Source organism: Salmo trutta, unplaced genomic scaffold (assembly GCF_901001165.1).
Source record: "Salmo trutta unplaced genomic scaffold, fSalTru1.1, whole genome shotgun sequence".
NCBI lineage: Eukaryota > Metazoa > Chordata > Actinopteri > Salmoniformes > Salmonidae > Salmo > Salmo trutta.
This window is the reverse complement of record NW_021822911.1, coordinates 19,550,588-19,573,854: the sequence shown is the minus strand read 5'-3', so window position 1 is coordinate 19,573,854 and position 23,267 is coordinate 19,550,588. Positions and strand designations below refer to the sequence as shown.

The 23,267-nt window shown below is 39.7% G+C and overlaps 1 protein-coding gene across 1 annotated transcript; it reads right to left on the bottom strand.

Annotated features, from left to right (window-relative positions):
• Positions 1-286: 286 nt before the first annotated feature.
• On the bottom strand, positions 287-21,968 carry LOC115186534 (zinc finger protein 420-like). The gene is made up of 3 exons (XM_029746147.1): positions 21,918-21,968; positions 18,163-18,927; positions 287-1,224 (listed from the first exon to the last, which is right to left on the bottom strand). The coding sequence occupies exons 1-3, from the start codon at positions 21,966-21,968 to the stop codon at positions 334-336; spliced, it is 1,707 nt and encodes a 568-aa protein (XP_029602007.1). The 3' UTR covers positions 287-333.
• Between the last annotated feature and the right edge of the window lie 1,299 nt (positions 21,969-23,267).

Sequence of the window (23,267 nt, the reverse complement as noted above, 5' to 3'; positions counted from 1 at the left end):
CACTTTTTATTAAATCACATAAACACACACAAAAAAATGCATGAAATGAATTGTATGAATTCACTACTGTAAGTCGCTCTGGATAAGAGCGTCTGCTAAATGACTAAAATGTAAATGTAAATGTAGTAACTCTTTCAATTCAGAGCCTGGATTTTCCCCATGAGGCTAATATCCATATCATGTTGAAATCAATAGAACAGGGGACAAACGTTTATTGTACATTGTGACATCATTAAAATACTCCTACTACAATGTTAAAACATTCTACATTGTGACATGAATTCATTGATATCATGAAACAACTCCTTCATGCATGTATTTTCTAATATTTGATCAGAGATCTTTTATCAGAATATCACTGGTCACAGCTACGATGTTTCTCTTGTGTGTGTGTGTTCTCTGGTGTTGTACCAGGCTGTTTGACTGAGTAAAACTCTTCCCACATTGATTACAGCTATACGGTTTCTCTCCTGTGTGTGTTCTCTGGTGTCGAGTCAGATTAAAAGAACCAGTAAAACTCTTCCCACATTCATCACAGCTATAGGGTTTCTCTCCTGTGTGTGTTCTCTGGTGTGATATCAGGTTGCTTAACTGAGTAAAACGCTTCCCGCATTGAGTACAGCTATAAGGTTTCTCTCCTGTGTGTGTTCTCTGGTGTGTAGTCAGCTTGCTAGACATAGAAAAACTCTTCCCACATTGAGCACAGCTATAAGGTTTCTCTCCTCTGTGTGTTCTCTGGTGTCGAATCAGATTGCTAGAACCAGTAAAATTCTTCGCACATTCATCACAGCTATAGGGTTTCTCTCCTGTGTGTGTTCTCTGGTGTGATATCAGGCTGGTTGAACGAGTAAAACTCTTCCCACATTCATCACAGCCAAAGGGTTTCTCTCCTGTGTGTGTTCTCTGGTGTGATATCAGGTTGCTTAGCTGAGTAAAACTCTTCCCACATTGAGTACAGCTATAAGGTTTCTCTCCTGTGTGTGTTCTATGGTGTGCAGACTGCTTGCTAGACGTAGTAAAACTCTTCCCACATTCATCACAGCTATATGGTTTATCTCCTGTGTGTGTTCTCTGGTGTGATATCAGGCTGGTTGAATGAGTAAAACGCTTCCCACATTGAGCACAGCTATAAGGTTTCTCTACAGTGTGGATTCTCTGATGAATTATAATGCCTGCTGTCGAGGTGAATCTCTTCCCACAGTCAGAGCAGCAGTGAGGTTTCTTCCCTGTGGATCTCTGCGGGTGTTTCTTGAGGTGTTCTAATGTGGAGACACTCTTCTCTGCCTCTTCAGCATCATGAGGTTGTTGAGGCTCCCCAGAGGATCCACGATAGTCACGTCTCTCTCCTGTGTGAATAACAAAGTCAGACAGATGATTAAAGGCCCAAAACAGCAGAATCCACTGTAAAAGGTGATTCCAACAGCGGAGCCATGATATACAACAATTGACGTCTGTAATGAATGTTAAAATTATTTAATTGTCTTAAAATGAGCAAGAATAGTCATATTTAGTCTTGTTTTCACATTAGTAGTAACATCTAAGACTGTAGACTAGAAATAAGTTATTCATGTTGTTGAAACTCTAAGCACTGTGCCAGACGACTTTTGGTCTCCAATATAGGCCCCTTTCTGTATTTGCTAAAATTGCGACACGAGGGCAATTTGGTTGTAGAAACTCCTCCCTGCTAATGAGGAAACCGATAGTTATGGATGAGTATATCTGCTAATGAGGAAACCACTAGTTATGGATGTAGTATATCTGGTAATGAGGAAACCACTAGTTATGGATGTAGTATATCGGGTAATGAGGAAACCACTAGTTATGGATGTAGTATATCTGGTAATGAGGAAACCACTAGTTATGGATGTAGTATATCGGGTAATGAGGAAACCACTAGTTATGGATGTAGTATATCTGGTAATGAGGAAACCACTAGTTATAGATGTAGTATATCTGGTAATGAGGAAACCACTAGTTATGGATGTAGTATATCTGCCTGGAGCAAAAATGGTGAGCAAAGATTTTAGTTTTTCACAATGTATTCTGAATGTGAATGGGGGAAAACTCAGGGGAGTAACCTCCATTTCCAGGTTGGTGATGAGTTCATTTCACACTACTTTGGATTATAATTGTAAGGCTCGTTTTAATGTTCTATTTAATATAATGGCTGTGTCATCATCGCAAATCAATCACTTTGTACTTAAAAACACTTCAACCAATAAAATGCTCTTTGGCTTTTCCATCAGCCTGACAATGAGGGGTTGTACACTGTTTGCCAAATTGGCCCATAACTTCACCAAACAACAAACATACCTATGTAATGAACGAAGAAGCACTTTGGTTGTTGTTGCATGACACACATAGTGTCCTCTAGGACCCATAACAATAACATAGACCTACTGTAGGACCCATAACAATAACATAGACCTACTGTAGGACCCATAACATCACCTAACAATAACATAGACCTACTGTAGGACACATAACATCACCTAACAATAACATAGACCTACTGTAGGACCCATAACTTCACCTAACAATAACATAGACCTACTGTAGGACCCATAACTTCACCTGACAATAACATAGACCTACTGTAGGACCCATAACATCACCTAACAATAACATAGACCTACTGTAGGACCCATAACTTCACCTAACAATAACATAGACCTACTGTAGGACCCATAACTTCACCTGACAATAACATAGACCTACTGTAGTACCCATAACATCACCTAACAATAACATAGACCTACTGTAGGACCCATAACTTCACCTAACAATAACATAGACCTACTGTAGGGCCCATAACTTCACCAAACAATAACATAGACCTACTGTAGGACCCATAACTTCACCTAACAACAACATAGACCTACTGTAGGACCCATAACTTCACCTAACAACAACATAGACCTACTGTAGGACCCATAACTTCACCTAACAACAACATAGACCTAGGACTATAAATCATTTAATATTTCAGGTGAAACATGGAAACTAAAATGTCTTTGTCATGACATTTCATAACCTGATCACCGGATAATTTTGTGAATAATCCCACTAGGCTACTCTGTAATGAGTTGTCATTCTAAATGTCCTGAATTAAGGAAAATATCTCTGTGTGTTGTACAATAGCCTATCCATCAAGGAACAGTTCTCTACACATTATGAGCTAAGTATCTCTGTGTCCAAACAGACTAACGAGACCCTACTGGAAATCAAGCAGACAATAACACATTATAAACATCAACTTGTTAAGGATGTTGGATCCAACATGGAGCACAGCATTACTGTCTTTACCAGAATAATGAATGAAGAAGCACTTTGGTTGTTGTTGCATGTCGTGGCGTTTGTCATGTGACTGTCATTCAGAAAATGATTTCCTGGATCAGCTGATGATAGTTGAACATGTGACTGTAACTAAACAGCTACAGTATTAAGTATTATGTGTAATTATTGAAGAACCGCATTAATGACAGTATCCATTTGGGTGTTGTCAATAAAGTTAAGGTGACTCTAGGTTAGAACCATTGGATTTAGCAAACTCTGAAATGATATAGGATTTCTGTGCCCATGAAAACTGTACAACATACTATTATATCCACACGTTATGACTATAACTACTGTTCCCTGAAGGAGGGAAACTATGTACAACATACTATTAAATCCACATGTTATGACTATAACTACTGTTCCCTGAAGGAGGGAAACTAGGTACAACATACTATTAAATCCACGCCTCGCTGGAAGCCCCGCCTTCCACAGGTGATGAGACTGAGGCCAAACAAGTGTTGTACCTCATTTCCCTCCTTCAGGGAACAGTAATTATAGTCATAAAGTTACACTCCCTTTCAGTCGGTCAACTTCGGGACAACATACTATGGGGAAAAAGAATCATTCTCCATGCCGACCCAAATGGATACTAAATGAAACGGCCCCTGGCAGACCACCCAGACCTTACCCCGCAAGATATGTCAGTTTTGTCAATTTATTCACTGTCTTTTGTTTGAAACACTCCTGTCGATGTTGAGTAAGGACACACACCTAATTACACATATAGAAGTAGGACTAGTCTACCTGGTTACACATATAGAGGTAGGACTAGTCTACCTGGTTACACATATAGAAGTAGGACTAGTCTTCCTGGCCTGTGTGCAAATGTAGGCCTATAAATGTGCCCATTTGGGGATGTCAGATAGTATTTCTGATTGTCTTAATGCACCACCACTAATTAGTTGGAGCTTCTCTAAGCAAATTTCTCTTCACCTCAAACAGCAAGTAAACAAAGTCTAATCAAAATCAATTGTAAATGAGAATAGTTCCTCAAAGTATTTGAAAAACATTTCCATTTCTCGCCCTTTCGATAATCACTCAGCATAAAAGGGAAAAATGTAATGCTCTGATCCAGTGGAAATGTCATAAAATACCTGATTACTTCTTATCCCTTTAACAAATAGCCTACAGCTGTGTCTGTCCATAACTCACAGGCGGGAAACTGAGGGCCCTGAATTATTAATACAATGTTTCAAGTTCGTTGTAGACAGGCCATGTGATTTAGAGGATATTTATTTGCAATGTTTTTATTTGTTGGCAATTTTTTACATAGTTGGCAATGGCAATAAAAGTTACTTTTAGACTTGTATAATTTTCATTTAGATTTAGATAGAATGTAAATTAATCACAGACAATGATTTTGAGATACAATTATAAATTAAATTAACCTGTTCCAGTAAAATGTGCATATGAAAATCATAACTGGCACACAGATTGGTAGAAATGGTCAGATAAATTTGCACTCCAAATGTAGGTTACTGACAGCTTGTGTAGCCTATTACCAGCAACGTCAGAATTTATGAAGGACAGCAGGAGGTGGTGGTTCAGGAAGGTTTTGTTTATTCCTCTGGTTGGGCCATATTGATGTAATGGCATGAAAATAAATTGGCTGAATATTATACAATGACTTATCAACAGCTCTAATAATTTGCCTCCACAGGAAATCTACACTGGCAAATCTACAATATACTATATAGCCTAGAAACCTGGTTAAACTATCATTATGACATCATGGATGAATTCTAGAATATACTGTATAGCCTAGAAACCTGGTTAAACTATCATTATGACATCATGGATGAATTCTAGAATATACTATATATCCTAGAAACCTGGTTAAACTATCATTATGACATCATGGATGAATTCTAGAATATACTATATAGCCTAGAAACCTGCTTAAACTATCATTATGACATCATGGATGAATTCTAGAATATACTATATATCCTAGAAACCTGGTTAAACTATCATTATGACATCATGGATGAATTCTAGAATATACTATATAGCCTAGAAACCTGGTTAAACTATCATTCTGACATCATGGATGGCCAGTCCTTGTATTCATAGTGTAGTGAATTCAGTGGGTAGCCCTGAGCTGGACTCAAACCTGGGTCCATTGACTTTCAAGCCAACACTTTATAACTGTTATGCCAAGATGTCTGAACTTCTTGAAGCGGTCACTAGGTGTTGGGTTACGGTTGCTACAATAGCTTTCTCTATGAATTTGAGAGTGGTTACATTTCTCCAGCCCCAATCCCTCAGCTGTTTACCAAACCAAGTCTCTGGGCAGCCATTTTGTTTCTGTTTAAAACTAGGTTACCCCTTTAAACAAGCCACACAACAATCAATCAATCTGCAGTTGAAACAATAGCAAAGCTGTAATTCCACCACTGTTTTGGTAATAAGATGATTATGGGGTTGGAGAAATGTAACTACTCTCAAATTCATAGACAGACCTATGGATGCAAGGACTGACCATCCATGATATCAACATGATAGTTTTAACCATGTTGAGGCTATACAGTGTTGGTTTACATTGTTTCTAAACATTGGAGTAAAAAAAAGCTTATTTGTGGTTCTGATGGGGTACAACAGTTGAACTAAGCTCATGAGGCACGTGTTATATTCTTCAAGAATCAATGGCTATAAATAAATAATTTAAAAGTCACAATATGGATGTAGCTATTGCATATTTCCCCTTTAACACAACACATCAGTTCAACAACTGCAGAGTTTGTACCTCTGTATTTAAGACAGTACTTACTAGTGTTAATCAGGGAACGGTTTCTCAAAACCATCTTATGGCTAAGTTCACCGTTAGAACCATTGGACGCCTTAAGATGCGTTTGGGAAACCGGGCCCAGATGTCCAGTTTCCTCCTCTTTCATTCTGAACGCGTCCTTCTCTTCTTCTTTCACTGTAACAGCCTCACCCTCTACTTGTTTTTGTATTGTGACATCCTCTTCCTCCTCTACTTGTTTTACTGTAACATCCTCCTCTTCCTCCTCTTTCACGACAACGTTTAGCCACAGTCCCTCTTTCTCCGTCCAGCTGACCTCCTCTTCTTTAGCAGGAGGAGAGAAGCTTCGTGAACTCATGGTCGGAGATGTTAGCTAGCTAGGCTAATGCTAACTTAACCAGCCTGCTAGCTGACTAATAACAACAACACCGTAAATATGAAATTAAATCGAATAACTAACTAGACGACAGAAGTGGGTTTAAAACACAGTGGCTAATATACACTAAAGCGTCTAAAGAGCTTTATTGGTTCGGCTATTTTGTCTAGCAAGCTACCGAGGTGGCTGACGAACTGTTGCTGCTGTTGAAAGAAGAGTTCCGTCCACTAGATTATACGTCACACTAACAGCATCGCCTTAAAGCCCCACATGATGTATTGTTACACCATGTAGGATCAGTATAGACCTAGTCTGTTCATTATATACATCTACATGATGTATTGTTACACCATGTAGGAGCAGTATAGACCTAGTCTGTTCATTATATACATCTACATGATGTATTGTTACACCATGTAGGATCAGTATAGACCTAGTCTGTTCATTATATACATCTACATGATGTATTGTTACACCATGTAGGAGCAGTATAGACCTAGTCTGTTCATTATATACATCTACATGATGTATTGTTACACCATGTAGGAGCAGTATAGACCTAGTCTGTTCATTATATACATCTACATGATGTATTGTTACACCATGTAGGAGCAGTATAGACCTAGTCTGTTCATTATATACATCTACATGATGTATTGTTACACCATGTAGGAGCAGTATAGACCTAGTCTGTTCATTATATACATCTACATGATGTATTGTTACACCATGTAGGAGCAGTATAGACCTAGTCTGTTCATTATATACATCTACATGATGTATTGTTACACCATGTAGGAGCAGTATAGACCTAGTCTGTTCATTATATACATCTACATGATGTATTGTTACACCATGTAGGAGCAGTATAGACCGACAGTAGCTGGCTACTTATTTCTATGTTGTTTGACTGAATGAAACTACCTTAAATGTGCTGTAGTAAACATGTTTTATTCTCACTAATCAATCACCACATTCCTGTCTTTGTATGTCTCAATAGTATTATTTAATTAAATCCATGTAAAATAATCTTAGTCTGAAAATAAAATGTGATCCTCAACTGCGTTTCCCTCCAGTCAGCAGACGGCGATGTGCGTCTTTCAGGCGATGCTGCAGCGTGACGTATAATCTAGTGGACGGTTCTTCATAAACAGCTCGTCAACCACCTCGGTAGCTTGCTAGCCAACATAGCCGAAACATTCAAGCTATTTATACGCTTTCTGTCTATATTAGCTACTGTGTTTTAGACACACTTCTGTCGTATCTACTTGTTAACCTATTTAATTTAATATTACGTTATTTTTTATTAGTCAGCTATATTAGCTGGCTGGTTAAGTTAGCATTAGCCTGGTCGCTAATGATAGCTAGCTAGCTAACATCCCCGAACATGAGCTCCCTAAACTACTCCCCTCCTGTTAAAGAAGAGGAGGTCTGCTGGACGGAGAAAGAAGCTCTGGGGCTGAACATTGTCGTGAAAGAGGAGAAGGAAGAGGAGGATGTTACAGTAAAACAAGAAGTAGAGGGTGAGGCTGTTACAGTGAAAGATGAAGAGGAAGACGTTTCAGTGAAAGAAGAGGAAGAAGAGGAGGATGTAGTGTTTGGAGTGAAGAAGGAAGGAGAGATTACTGTCACATTGGAAGATGAAGAGGAGGAGACAGGAGATCTGAGTAACACCAGTAAGTACCACCTTCAATTAGTTTTTAACTTTGGATATTCGGAGTTGGCTGGTCAATACCTCTTCAACGGAGGGTCCTGGGATGATGACTGATATGTCTAGAATCAGACGACGTAGAGAACAAGCTACCCCTTGTTTTCTCCGTCCCGTTTCCAAAAAGTGACTTAACATATATATTTGAGAAGGGTCTATCTGCTGACCGCAGACTGGGGGCCACGGCATGTAGTGATTTTAATGTAGTGATGTTATACTACACACCGTGACCCCCAATAGAGCCATGTGAGAGTTGGGTTGGCTACACCAAAGATTATGGATATACTGACAAGATGTCTCTCCGTCCTAACAAGGGGAGTCGTTGTCCACAAAGCTGCACTGTGGGTTGTCTCGCTCCCACCTATCCTGTCTTTGGATTGGTGGATACATCTTATTATTGTAATCTATTGTTTATATTCTATGAGGGTTGTTGACGTCAACCGCCTGTATTTCAATGGAGAGAGATGCTAAGCTACTAGCATGAATATGCATAGCGATCTGGAGACAAATCCTATAGTGTTTTATCAAAGTTGTCGGTATGTCACGTGTCCACATAACAACTTAATCATTACGAAACTTCTGTTGGATCAAGTAAACCTCATGTAGCAAATAAGCCATTCATTTTGTTGTTGACCAAATTCAACACTTTCCACATTGGGTTGATAATTGTTTCCACTTGGATACAACCTACTGTAACCTACTGGCATGACTTAGAGAGTTTCAACCTACTGTAACCTACTGGCATGACCTAGAGAGATACAACCTACTGTAACCTACTGGCATGACCTAGAGAGATACAACCTACTGTAACCTACTGGCATAACCTAGAGAGATACAACCTACTGGCATGACCTAGAGATACAACCTACTGTAACCTACTGGCATGACCTAGAGAGATACAACCTACTGTAACCTACTGGCATGACCTAGAGAGTTACAACCTACTGTAACCTACTGGCATGACCTAGAGAGTTACAACCTACTGTAACCTACTGGCATGACCTAGAGAGTTACAACCTACTGTAACCAACTGGCATGACCTAGAGAGATACAACCTACTGGAACCTACTGGCATGACCTAGAGAGATACAACCTACTGTAACCTACTGGCATGACCTAGAGAGTTACAACCTACTGTAGCCTACTGGCATGCCCTAGAGAGATACAACCTTCTTAGCATGACCTAGAGAGTTACAACCTACTGTAACCTACTGGCATGACCTAGAGAGTTACAACCTACTGTAACCTACTGGCATGACCTAGAGAGATACAACCTACTGTAACCTACTGGCATGACCTAGAGAGATACAACCTACTGTAACCTACTGGCATGACCTAGAGAGATACAACCTACTGTAGCCTACTGGAATGACGTAGAGTTACAACCTACTGTAACCTACTGGCATGACCTAGAGAGATACAACCTACTGTAACCTACTGGCATGACCTACAGACACAACCTACTGTAGCGTACTGGCATGACCTAGAGAGTTACAACCTACTGTAACCTACTGGCATGACCTGGACAGATACAACCTACTGTAACCTACTGGCATGACCTGGAGAGATACAACCTACTGTAACCTACTGGCATGACCTAGAGAGATGTAACCTACTGGCATGACCTAGAGATACAACCTACTGTAACCTACTGGCATGACCTGGAGAGATACAACCTAGTGTAGCCTACTGGCATGACCTAGAGAGATACAACCTACTGTAACCTACTGGCATGACCTAGAGAGTTACAACCTACTATAACCTACTGGCATGACCTAGAGAGTTACAACCTACTGTAACCTACTGGCATGACCTAGAGAGTTACAACCTACTGTAGCCTACTGGCATGACCTAGAGAGTTACAACCTGCTGTAACCTACTGGCATGACCTAGAGAGATACAACCTACTGGCATGACCTAGAGAGATACAACCTACTGTAGCCTACTGGCATGACCTAGAGAGATACAACCTACTGTAACCTACTGGCATGACCTAGAGAGATACAACCTACTGTAACCTTCTGGCATGACCTAGAGAGTTACAACCTACTGTAACCTACTGGCATGACCTAGAGAGATACAACCTACTGTAACCTATTGGCATGACCTAGAGAGTTACAACCTACTGTAACCTACTGGCATGACCTAGAGAGATACAGCCTACTGTAACCTACTGGCATGACCTAGAGAGATACAGCCTACTGTAACCTACTGGCATGACCTAGAGAGATACAACCTACTGTAACCTACTGGCATGACCTAGAGAGTTACAACCTACTGTAGCCTACTGGCATGACCTAGAGAGATACAACCTACTGTAACCTACTGGCATGACCTAGAGAGATACAACCTGCTGTAACCTACTGGCATGACCTAGAGAGTTACAACCTACTGTAGCCCACTGGCATGACCTAGAGAGTTACAACCTACTGTAGCCTACTGGCATAACCTAGAGAGATACAACCTACTGTAGCCTACTGGCATGACCTAGAGAGTTACAACCTACTGTAATCTACTGGCATGACCTAGAGAGATACAACCTACTGTAATCTACTGGCATGACCTAGAGAGTTACAACCTACTGTAACCTACTGGCATGACCTAGAGAGATACAACCTACTGTAGTCTACTGGCATGACCTAGAGAGATACAACCTACTGTAACCTACTGGCATGACCTAGAGAGATACAACCTACTGTAACGTACTGGCATGACCTACAGAGAGTTTAATAAAATAAAATAGGTCTATGTTGTTGTTAGGTGAAGTTATGGGTCCTACAGTAGGTCTATGTTGTTGTTAGGTGAAGTTATGGGTCCTACAGTAGTCCTATGTTATTGTTAGGTGAGATTATAGACCACACACACTTAGTGGACAAAACCTCATTGTCAGGCTGATGGAAAACTGGCCAATGATCATTTTACTGGTTGAAGTCGTTTTTAAATATAAAGTAGTACATTTACGACAATAACACAAACATTATATTAAATCAGACATTCAAACGAGCCTTACAATTATAATCCAAAGTAGTGTCGAATGATGATAATAATAATCATAATCAACCTGTAAATGGAGGCTTTATTTGCTGTCAGCCTATGAGAACTCCCCTGAGTTTTCCCCCACGGTGGTGAATTAGTGAATAGACACAGAGCTTAATGTGAGTTTCCTTGAGTAGCACTCCTGATCTAGTGCTGTAATATTCAGAATACATTGTGAAAACTAATCTTTGCTCACCATTTTTTAAATATATATTTTTTTTTCACCCCTTTTTTCTCCCCAATTGGTACTTACAGTCTTGTCTCATCGCTGCAACTCCCATACGGACTCTGGAGAGGCGAAGGTCGAGAGCCATGCGTCCTCCGAAACACAACCCAACTCAGAATCTCTAATGGCACAGCTTAGGCCACTTGCTCACCATTTTTGCTCCAGGCAGATATACTACATCCATAACTAGCGGTTTATGCATTAGCAGGGAGGTGTTTCTGCAATCAAATTGTGTGCGCATCGCCCTTGTCGCAATTTTAGCAAACACAGAAAGGTGCCTATATTTGAGAACAAAAGTCGCCTGGCACACTGCTTAGGAGTTCAACACCTTTTACTTATTTCTAGTTACTACTAATGTGAAAACAAGACTAAATATGACTATTGTTGCTCACTTGACTGTCTTAAGACAATTGTCAAGTAATTTTAACATTCATTACAGACGTCAATTGTTGTACAGTATCATGGCTACGCTGTTTGCATCACCTTTTTCAGTGTATTTCTGCTGTTGTGGGCCTTTAACCATCTGTCTGACTTGTTCACACAGGAGAGAGACGTGACTATCATGGATCCTCTGGGGAGCCTCAACATCATGATGCTGAAGAGGCAGAGAAGAGTCTGTCCAGATTCTATCACCTCAAGAAACACCAGCAGAGACCCACAGGGAAGAAATCTATCTGCTGCTCTGACTGTGGAAAACATTGCAAATCTTCATCAGAACTTAAAATACACCAGCGAACACACACAGGAGAGAAATCTCACCACTGTTTTGATTGTGGGAAGAGTTACTTAAGATTAAAAGCACTAAAAGTACACCTGAGAATTCACACAGGAGAGAAACCTTATAGCTGTGATCAATGTGGGAGGAGTTTTACTACATATTTCTCTCTGACTCTACACCAGAGAATACACACAGGAGAGAAACCGTACAGCTGTACTCAATGTGGGAAGAGTTTTACTCAGTCAAGCAACCTGTTATCACACCAGAGGATACACACAGGAGAGAAATCTTTTAGTTGTAATCAATGTATGAAAAGTTTTATTTCATCTAGTTACCTGACTGTACACCAGAGAACACACACAGGAGAGAAACCTTATAGCTGTGATCAATGTGGGAAGACTTATATTTCATCTTGCCATCTGACTAGACACCAGCGAGTACACACAGGAGAGAAACCTTATAGCTGTAATCAATGTGGGAAGAGTTTTACTCGGCCAGACAGCCTGATATCACACCAGAGAACACACACAAGAGAGAAACCTTATAGCTGTGATCAATGTGGGAAGACTTATATTTCATCTTGCCATCTGACTAGACACCAGCGAGTACACACAGGACAGAAATCTTATAGCTGTGATCAATGTGGGAAGAGTTTTGCTGCATCTGGCTCTCTGACTCTACACCAGAGAACACACACAGGAGAGAAACCTTATAGTTGTGGTGAATGTGGGAAGAGTTTTACTACATCTGGCTCTCTGACTCTACACCAGAGAAGACACACAGGATAGAAACCTTATAGCTGTGGTCAATGTGGGAAGAGTTTTACTACATCTGGCTATCTTACTCTACACCAAAGAACACACACAGGAGAGAAACCTTATAGTTGTGGTCAATGTGGGAAGAGTTTTACTACATCTGGCTATCTTACTCTACACCAGAGAACTCACACAGGAGAGAAACCTTATAGCTGTGATCAGTGTGACAAGAGATTCACCGATAAAAGACATCTGATCAAACATCAGAAAATACATGAAGGAGTTGTTTCATGGTATCAATGAAATAATGTCACAATGTAGAATGTTTTAACATTGTAGTAGGAGTATGTTACGTTTGTCCCCTGTTCTATTGATTTCAACATGATATGGATATTAGCCTCAGGGGGGAAATCCACGCTCTGAAATGGAAGAGTTACTATTTATGTGATTTAACAAAAAGTGACTAACAAAAAGAGAGTTGTTTTACACTTACCATGTTGGTTACGCACTTGAATCAAAATGTATCTGGCTGTTTTCTACAAATTGTCCTCTAACAAGTGATGTACACATTATTCCCAGATTCCGTGTGGTTTTTGAGCTGTTAGTTTTAACAGGATGTGCAACCTCATCTCCCTCCTCTCGGCACAATTGATTTCAATATGATATCGATGAGTTATGACAAATAAGTGTTGTGTTCCTTTGTTTAGCGACCCCTACATTTAAATGCATCACTCCAAAATGTAGCTGACTGTCTTCTGCAGGTTGTCCTCTAACCAGTGAGGTAAAAGATATCTCCATTTCCAAGTGTTTTTTGTTTTGTTGTGTTAGTTTGTAGAGCAGATTCAACCTGATTTCCCCCCAAATGGATATAAGATTTGTGTTTTTCGTTTAGCCAGTGCGTTGCCATGGATCTTTATTTATTTTGACTGCATGTTTTTCCGTATCGGATGAGTTTTGTTTGGGCTCGTTCCAAGGGGACGAGAGTTCTAGAAGCTAGTGGGATTTAGGAAGACGAGTGTTCTAGAAGCTAGTGGGATTTAGGAAGACGAGAGTTCTAGAATCTAGTGAGTTTTAGGAAGACGAGTGTTCTAGAAGCTAGTGGGATTTAGGAAGACGAGAGTTCTAGAAGCTAGTGGGATTTAGGATTCTATAGAAAGAAAAAGGAGAAATCCTATTGTATATTATTGTAGCGGGTTTCTTATGCACCACAGGAGAACCCAGAATTGAAGAGCGACACCACGGCTGTCTTTAAGGCTTTTATGTTGATCTGCTGCAATAGTATTATGAAAAGACAGGACAGGAACACATCAGTCTCCAATGCAACGCCTGACAAGTTGTTCTTTCTCTCAGTGTTTTCTCAGACTCTCACAATCACACTCATACATAAAGCCATAATGTATAGTATAAAATAATAACCAGTCCTTAATACAAAGAATGTATAATCTTAATTCTTAGACAATAGAACCATACCTGCAATAGTATTATGAAAAGACAGGACAGGAACACATCAGTCTCCAATGCAACACCTGACAAGTTGTTCTACACAGGAGCATGAAGAAAGGTAAAACACATATCCTGTCTCACATCCCCAATACATTGCTAGATACTTTCAGTGTTGATAGTAGCAAAATACAACAACTCATGTACAAAACCACTGCAACACAAACAAGTTACAACGTAAAATCGCCTTAGAGGGCAAAAACTACATCCCCCATAATGCACCACCATCACTAGTCGGTAGCTCAACTAGCCTTCTGCATCACAGAAAGTCATGCTAGCTAGCAACACTTTTAGCACTCTGTAACTATATTAATAACAACAATAAAACTCTGAAAGTTACGTGTTTCGATAGTCTCACATCCCCTTATAACAATATCTACAGCATTAACCTTGGGACGTTTTATTTATTTCACGTTACGGACTTCTACAAAGGAGTAATCTGCAACCCGTACCTTTCTCTCAGTGTTTTCTCAGACTGAGGAGAGCGGGAGCTAAGGGTAGTGCCAGGGTGTTAGTAGGTGACGTAAGCACCCAGATAAAATAAAATACATTTAATGAAACAAAACCTGAAGATGTTAACATCATTCAGCTACTGTAGCTGCCTACCTAACATCAACAGGCATCACCAGTAGCGCAACAATTAAAATTAGAAACCAAAAGTAAAGTTCCTGGCGATCTGACTCCCCCCTTCTGTCTGAACTTGGAATATTCCTGTTCGCGGGCTTTGGCCACTGACCCTCAACCTGATTGTTCTGTTCTGCGTTGTGTACTATTCTAATAATTTGAAGTTTGCTGGAATAACCATTTTAACTCTACTACATCTGCAGACGAGAGACAGATGGAGAGAGAGAGCATGTTTAAGCCTTGTGTTTTTATTTTTTATTCTAACATTGTTAGTCATCAATCAGGAGGTGAAATGCAAAACTGACCTTGGATCATTAACTCTGGTACTACTGCATCTCTATCTGTATTTCAATGTAAAGCATCTCTTTAATAATACTTCCTGTATAATATAAACTGACCTTGGATCATTAACTCTGGGACTACTGCATCTATATCTGTATTTCAATGTAAAGCATCTCTTTAATAATACTTCCTGTATAATATAAACTGACCTTGGATCATTAACTCTGGGACTACTGCATCTATATCTGTATTTCAATGTAAAGCATCTCTTTAATAATACTTCCTGTATAATATAAACTGACCTGGGATCATTAACTCTGGCACTACTGCATCTCTATCTGTATTTCAATGTAAAGCATCTCTTTAATAATACTTCCTGTTGAGCTGACCAAGTGACCTCTCACCTCTGATCATGCTGTGCCCTCTATGTAGCCAGTTCAGATGCAGGAGGGGTTCTGTCGTGGACGAATCAGAATTAGTTGGGTAACATAGATAATTAAGATGTTTTATTTGTATAATATGCTTATTTGAGGTACTTGTCATTAGAAAGTGTCCATTGGACTCTGGTGTCTTTTCAGTTGCATGTCTACCTTAGCTGGGGCTCAGACACTTGGGGCCCAGAGAGGGGAGAGGTCAGACTTGTCGTCATGGGAATGTGTCTTTACCTATTCTTAAACCATGTGAAGGGATGCGTGATTAATGGGGAACCAATGACTTGTCTCCATAATGTCTGTGAGCAAGTCACTCCCACCTTTTCTTTATTGTGGGGAGGATTATGGCAGTAAATGGACCGTTGTATGTCCTCTCTTAGATCTCGTACTTATCCTGTGATAATATATGGCCTAGAGGCTCACTCACAATTGGTGTAATTTCTCACCCCTCTTGGCTGTATGAAAGTTAATTTCCTCTCAGGCACACACATTTGTTCTTTGTTATTATGAAGGTCATTTGTGTCAAATGTACTTTTCCACACTCATTCACCCCATCTCTTTACATTGCTGATGCATATTCGGTGGCCTTACTCAAATTCTGAACACAATGCCCATCCTGGCAGCTTGGAATGATCAGATGACAGAAGTCACATTTAGGTGCCAGGTGTAACTGAGGCCATAGATGCTGCATATCCATTACTTTGAGTGTTTTATATAATATGAGTAAATGTGTTTCTGTGTTGCAGGGACAGTCAAGAAATGGAACAGCAAGGCCACAGAACATGACATAAGCAGAGCTGTGGGAGACCACCTCAAGCCCCTGGTAGAGCCGGGGGGTGGTGTTTACCAGGCTGGAAAAGTGGGATTGATACTGTTTTTCATACTAAGAGGAGTCTGTTGATTGGTCAGTCATTGGGTTAATTTGTTCAAATCAAATCAAACTTTATTTATACAGCACATTTCAGACATGGATGCAACACAATGGCTTCACAGGAGAAAATAAACAGAAATATTTAGTACACAAACATAAAAGGATAAAAAAACTATAATAACAACTTAAAAACTAATGAGCACCCTAAGGAAATGCCGTTGATTAAAATGTTAAAATATCCAACCCAAAATATAAGCTGGTTTTTTAGGAGGGGCTCTGAAACACACTACAGGGGTGTCCACTGAAAGTTGACTAGTAACAACAACTGGGACATAAAAGACACCCACCATGAGACCCACTAAATCTGCCCAAGAAGAGGAAAACAAAAGAAAAATCCACACCAAACTCAAAGACAGGAAGCAAACCAAAAAGGTGGAGCAACTAAAGGTGTTGACTCTCCACATGTATCAAGACAACTGGAGCACTGGGCCAGACACTCTTAAATAGAACCTGGACCAGCTCAGGTGAAACACCTTCCCACTAACGAGATGGACAAGCCAGCACAGGTGTAACACATACTGACTAACGAGGTGACACCAATCAGTGCGTCCTACGTGCTAACGAGCTAGACGTGCTAAGGAGCTACACGTGCTAACGAGCTACACGTGCTACAGTCCAACCTCAAAACATAAATGGAAAAACCAAAGCCTGTAACACCTTCTCCCTTAAGACAACAAATATATCCTATATTTTTGTTGGACAAGTTTGCTCACCATCAACAGAAAACAACTTCCATTTCACATTATAATCAACTACAATGCTTCACCTTTACCAATATAAACATGGTGTCTACTGGCTGTCAACAATTAAAAACAAGAAAAAAAAAATTCTCCTTTTTCTTTCTATAGAATCCTAAAACTTCTAGCTTCTAGAACTCTCGTCCCCTCAATACAATACAGAAAAATGTGCAGAGAGAAACAACACTTATTTGTCATCACTCATATAAATATCACGTTGACATCAATTGAGCGAGAGAGGGGAGATGAGGTTGAACGTCCTGTTAAAACTAACAGCTCAAAAAACACACGGAATCTGGGAATAATGTGTACATCACTGGTTAGAGGACAACTTGTAGAAAACAGCTATCTACATTTTGAAGTGTTGCATTTTGATTCAAGTGGGTCACCAACGTGGTAAGTGTAACACAGCTCTTTTTGTGTTAGTTACTCTTTGTTAAATCTCATAAATAGTAACTCTTTCAATTCAGAGCCTGGATTTTCCCGAGGCTAATATCCATATCATGCTGAAATCAATAGAACAGGGGACAAACGTTTAGGGTTCTACATTGTGACATCATTAAAATACTGCTTCTACAATGTTAAAAACATTCTACATTGTGATATCATTAAAATACTCCTACTACAATGTTAAAACATTCTACATTTTACATTATTTCATTGATATCATGAAACAACTCCATGTTTAGTCAGATATTTTTTATCAGAGTATCTCTTCCCACATTGAGTACAGCTATAAGGATTCTGTCCTGTGTGTCTTCTCTGGTGTAAAGTCAGCTGGCTAGATGTAGTAAAACCCTTCCCACATTGATCACAGCTATAAGGTTTCTCTCCAGTGTGTGTTCTCTGGTGTAAAGTCAGCTGGCTAGATGTAGTAAAACTCTTCCCACATTGATCACAGCTATAAGGTTTCTCTCCTGTGTGTGTTCTCTGGTGTGTCGTCAGACATCCAGATGTACCAAAACTCTTCCCACATTGATCACATTTAAAAGCTTTCTCTCCTGTGTGTGTCCTCTGGTGTACCATCAGGCTGTTTAGCTGATTAAAACTCTTCCCACATTGATCACAGCCATAAGGTTTCTCTCCTGTGTGTGTTCTCTGGTGTATAGTTAGATAGCTAGATGTAGAAAAACTCTTCCCACATTGACTACAGCAATAAGATTTATCTCCTGTGTGTGTCCGTTGGTGTACTATCAGGCTGTTTAGCTGAGTAAAACTCTTCCCACATTGATCACAGCCATAAGGTTTCTCTCCAGTGTGTATTCTCTGATGTGATTTCAGGGTTTGTAGCCGAATAAAACTCTTCCCACATTGATCACAGCCATATGGTTTCTCTCCTGTGTGTGTTCTCTGGTGTATAGTTAGATAGCTAGATGTAGAAAAACTCTTCCCACATTGACTACAGCAATAAGGTTTTTCTCCTGTGTGTGTCCGTTGGTGTACTATCAGGCTGTCTAGCTGAGTAAAACTCTTCCCACATTGATCACAGCCATAAGGTTTCTCTCCAGTGTGTATTCTCTGATGTGATTTCAGGCTTGGTAGCCAAATAAAACTCTTCCCACATTGACTACAGCCAAAAGCTTTCTCTCCTGTATGAATTCTTTGATGTATTTTAAGTTTTACTGAAGAGTTGAATCTTTTCCCACAGTCTGAGCAGCAGTTAGATTTCTTCCCTGTGGATCTCTGCAGGTGTTTCTTGAGGAGTTCTGATCTGGAGTGACTCTTCTCTGCCTCTTCAGCATCATGAGGTTGTTGAGGCTCCCCAGAGGATCCACGATAGTTAAGTATCTCTCCTGTGTGAATGACAAAGTCAGACAGATGGTTAAAGGCCCACAACAGCAGAAATCCATTGTTTATTTCAGGTAAAATGTGATGCCCAGAGCATACCCATGAAGTTGTACAACAATTGACATCTGTTAAATTATTTGACAATTAACCTGTTGCATCTAGACGTTCCGCTAGCGGAACGCCTCGCCAATATCCAATGGAAGGGCGTGGCGCGAAATACAAAAACCTCAAAAATGCAATAATTTCAATTTTTCAAACATACGACTATTTTACACCATTTTAAAGATAAGACTCTCGTTAATCTAACCACATTGTCCGATTTCAAAAGGCTTTACAGCGAAAGCAAAACATTAGATTATGTTAGGAGAGTATATAGCCAAAAATAATCACACAGCCATTTTCCAAGCAAGCATATGTCACAAAAACCCAAAACACAGCTAAATGAAGCACTAACCTTTGATGATCTTCATCAGATGACACTCCTAGGACATTATGTTATACAATACATGCATGTTTTGTTCAATCAAGTTCATATTTATATAAAAAAACAGCTTTTTACATTGGTGTGTGATGTTCTGAAAATGTATTCCCACCGAAAACTTCCGGTGAATGTGCACATCAATTTACTAAATTACTCATCATAAACGTTGACAAAATACATAACAATTATTTTAAGAATTATAGATACAGAACTCCTTTATGCAATCGCTATGTCAGATTTTAAAATAGCTTTTCGGCGAAAGCACATTTTGCAATATTTTGAGTACATAGCCCAGCTATCACGGCTAGCTAATTTGACACCAGCCAAGTTCGGGGCACACTAAACTCAGAATTAGTATTCGAAAAATTGTATTACCTTTGCTGAGCTTCGTCAGAATGCACACCCAGGACTACTACTTCCACAAGAAATGTTGTTTTTGTTCCAAATAATCCATAGTTATGTCCAAATACCTCAGTTTTTTTGTGCGTTCAGGTCACTATCCAAAGGGTAACGTGCGAGCGCATATCGAGAAGAGAACATTCAAAATGTTCCATTACCGTACTTAGAAGCATGTCAAACGCTGTTAAAAATCAATTTTTATGGTATTTTTCTCGTAAAATAGCGATAATATTCCAACCGAACAATAGTGTATTCATTCAAAGAGGAAAAGAAAAAACAGCGTAGTCTCGTGAATGCGCATATCCAATCTCTTCGTCACCGGGCAGACCACTGACAAACTGAGCTACTATACTCTGCCCAGAGACAGGAGATGCCTCAATCCGCTTTCTGAAGGCTTTGGAGAGCCAATGGAAGCCTTAGAAAGTGCTACGTAACCGCATAGATACTGTAGTTTCGATAGAGAACCAAAAGAAGAACTACAAATTCTCAGACAGGCCACTTCCTGCTTGGATACCTCTCAGGTTTTTGCCTGCCATATGAGTTCTGTTATACTCACAGACACCATTCAAACAGTTTTAGAAACTTCAGATGTATAAGTAGCCAACTAACGTTAGGTAGCTAGTTAACATACCGGAACCTACTGCTGTAATAACATGCTAACAAATTGTCAGCCAAAATAACGTGTAAGGTAACTTATTTGAAGAGTCATTACTTTATTACATTGCGCAACATTTTCTTAACATTCGTCATAATTAGTTAGAGCAAAGAATTTGTATCGGCTCTAGTTGGGCTGAATATTTTCCTCCATTTTCTTCAAATCTGAAAAGCCACGCCTAGGTCGCAGTTGTAAATGAGAACTTGTTCTCAACTGGCCTACCTGGTTTATGAAGAATTGCATTATGGGCCCTAAAAGCACGGAAATAGTGGCCACTGCTCGTATACTTCGTATTATGGCGAATTTAGTACGACATCCAGGAACTTTTGGCATACTAACTACATCATACTATGACCAATAAGCACACTATATACTCAGTTAACATCACAAATAGTACGGTTAGTATGAGTATTCTAACACAGCTCAGGTCTCTGGGCTGCCATTTTGTTTCTGTTTAAATCCTTGATTTAAAAAAAGCCACACAACAATCTGTCAATCTGCAGTTGAAACAATAACAACGCTGTAATTCCACCACTGTTTGGTTATAAGATGATGATGGGGCTGGAGAAATGTAACTACTCTCAAATTCATAGACAGACCTATGGATGCAAGGACTGACCATCCATGATATCAACATTATAGTTTTAACCATGTTGAGGCTATACAGTGTTGATTTACATTGTTTCTAAACATTGGAGTAAAAAAAGCTTATATTCTGATGGGGTACAACAGTTGAACTAAGCTCATGAGGCATGTGTTATATTCTTCAACAATCAATGGCTATAAATAAATAATTTAAGTCACAATATGGATGTAGCTATTGCATATTTTCGCTTTAACACCAAACATCAGTTCAACAACTGCAGAGTTTGTGCCTCTGTATTTAAGACAGTACTTACTAGTGTTAATTAGGGAACGGTTTCTCAAAACCATCTTATTGCTAAGTTCACCGTTAGAACCATTGGATGCCTTAAGATGCGTTTGGGAAACCGGGCCCAGATGTCCAGTTTCCTCCTCTTCTTCCTCCTCCTTTATCAATGTAACAGTCATCTCCCCCTCCTCCTCTTTCACTCCATAAACTGCATCCTCTTCTTCTTTTACTGTAACATCCTCCTCCTCTTTCACTCTGAACGCGTCTTTTTCTTCTTTCACAGTAACGGCCTCACCCTCTACTTCTTGTTTTACTGTGACATCCTCATCTTCTTTAGCAGCAGGAGAGTAGCCCAGTGACCGCATGGTCGGGATGTTAGCTAGCTAGGCTAATGCTAACTTAACCAGCCCGCTAGCTGACTAATAACAACAACACCGTAAATATGAAATTAAATCTGATAACTAACTAGACGACAGAAGTGGTTTTAAAACACAGTGGCTAATATACACTAACGCGTCTAAAGAGCTTTATCGGTTCGGCTATTTTGTCTAGCAAGCTACCGAGGTGGCTGAATAACTGTTGCTGCTGTTGAAAGAAGCGTTCCGTCCACTAGATTATACGTCACACCAACAGCATTGCCTTAAATTCCCAGACCGCCATCTGCTGACTGGAGTGGGTAACGCAGTTGTGTAAAATCTATATTTAATTTTCAGACAAAAAGTTAAAGTGTAGGAAGCATGAGTTTTTACTCACCAGTGTAACAAAACAGTGTTGTTAAAGACTTAGTAACTTAGTTGTATTGAAGATCTGGTTACCTACAAACAGGTATGTTTTTGCATCATTATATATTTATTCCCTTATTTCCAGATATCTTCCAAACTAACCATAATGCACTGTTTCTCAACGTCATATGGAGGATCTACTCTGTGCTACAGAGTTTGTATGCTAGCTCGGTAGCTAGCTTAAGCTTGCAAACGTTAGCCACACCTCTTGCGTTTCATGTACTGTGTGATTGTGTTATCTAGTGGGAACCCATTAGCACGGTAGGCTATGGTGACTTCTTGCCACTCAAAACGACAGAGAAAATCATACCCGCTTACTCCTTTTTGTTTTGTCAACTTTTCGGTAGGGATGTTACGTTTGATACCGGAGCTACGAGGCCTGCGTCCAAAATCGCTAAGCAGTAAACTTCAAAGCAGTGTGCTGATGCCTGTATCACTTTATCAGCAGCACGTCATCAATGGCGTCTGAAGCTTCATTTCGTCGAAAAACCACCTGATTGGTTTGGTATTGGGCTTGTTCGACATTGCAGGCTGGCAACTGACTGATCTACAAATCACCTTACATCATAAATAACTACTCATTATTATTTATAAATCAGTCAACCAGTCACCATTTACCCACAATTCAGCATAGATTTCATGCTCTCGAACACGGCCAGTGGTTTAGTAGATGACATAAAGGCTACGCTGTGCACGCTCTAGGGCGTGTGGGACGTCATCTATAATAATGTGACTGTTCTAAATGCTGTGTTGCTCAAACCTGTTGAACCTACATTACCGTTCAAAAGTTTGGGGTCAATTAGAAATGTCCTTGTTTTCCATGAAAACATACATGAAATGAGTTGCAAAATGAATAGGAAATATAGTCAAGATGTTGACAAG

Excerpts from the sequence above, each read along its gene's own strand:
- LOC115186534 (XM_029746147.1), bottom strand. The coding sequence starts at position 21,968 with ATGCGGTCACTGGGCTACTCTCCTGCTGCTAAAGAAGATGAGGATGTC. Across the intron at positions 18,928-21,917 it reads AAGAAGATGAGGATGTCACA|AGAATACACACTGGAGAGAA; the intron begins GTAAAACAAGAA and ends AAATCACATCAG. Across the intron at positions 1,225-18,162 it reads CTTTACACCAGAGAAGACAC|AAGAAACCTCACTGCTGCTC; the intron begins ACAGGACAGAAT and ends AGATCCACAGGG.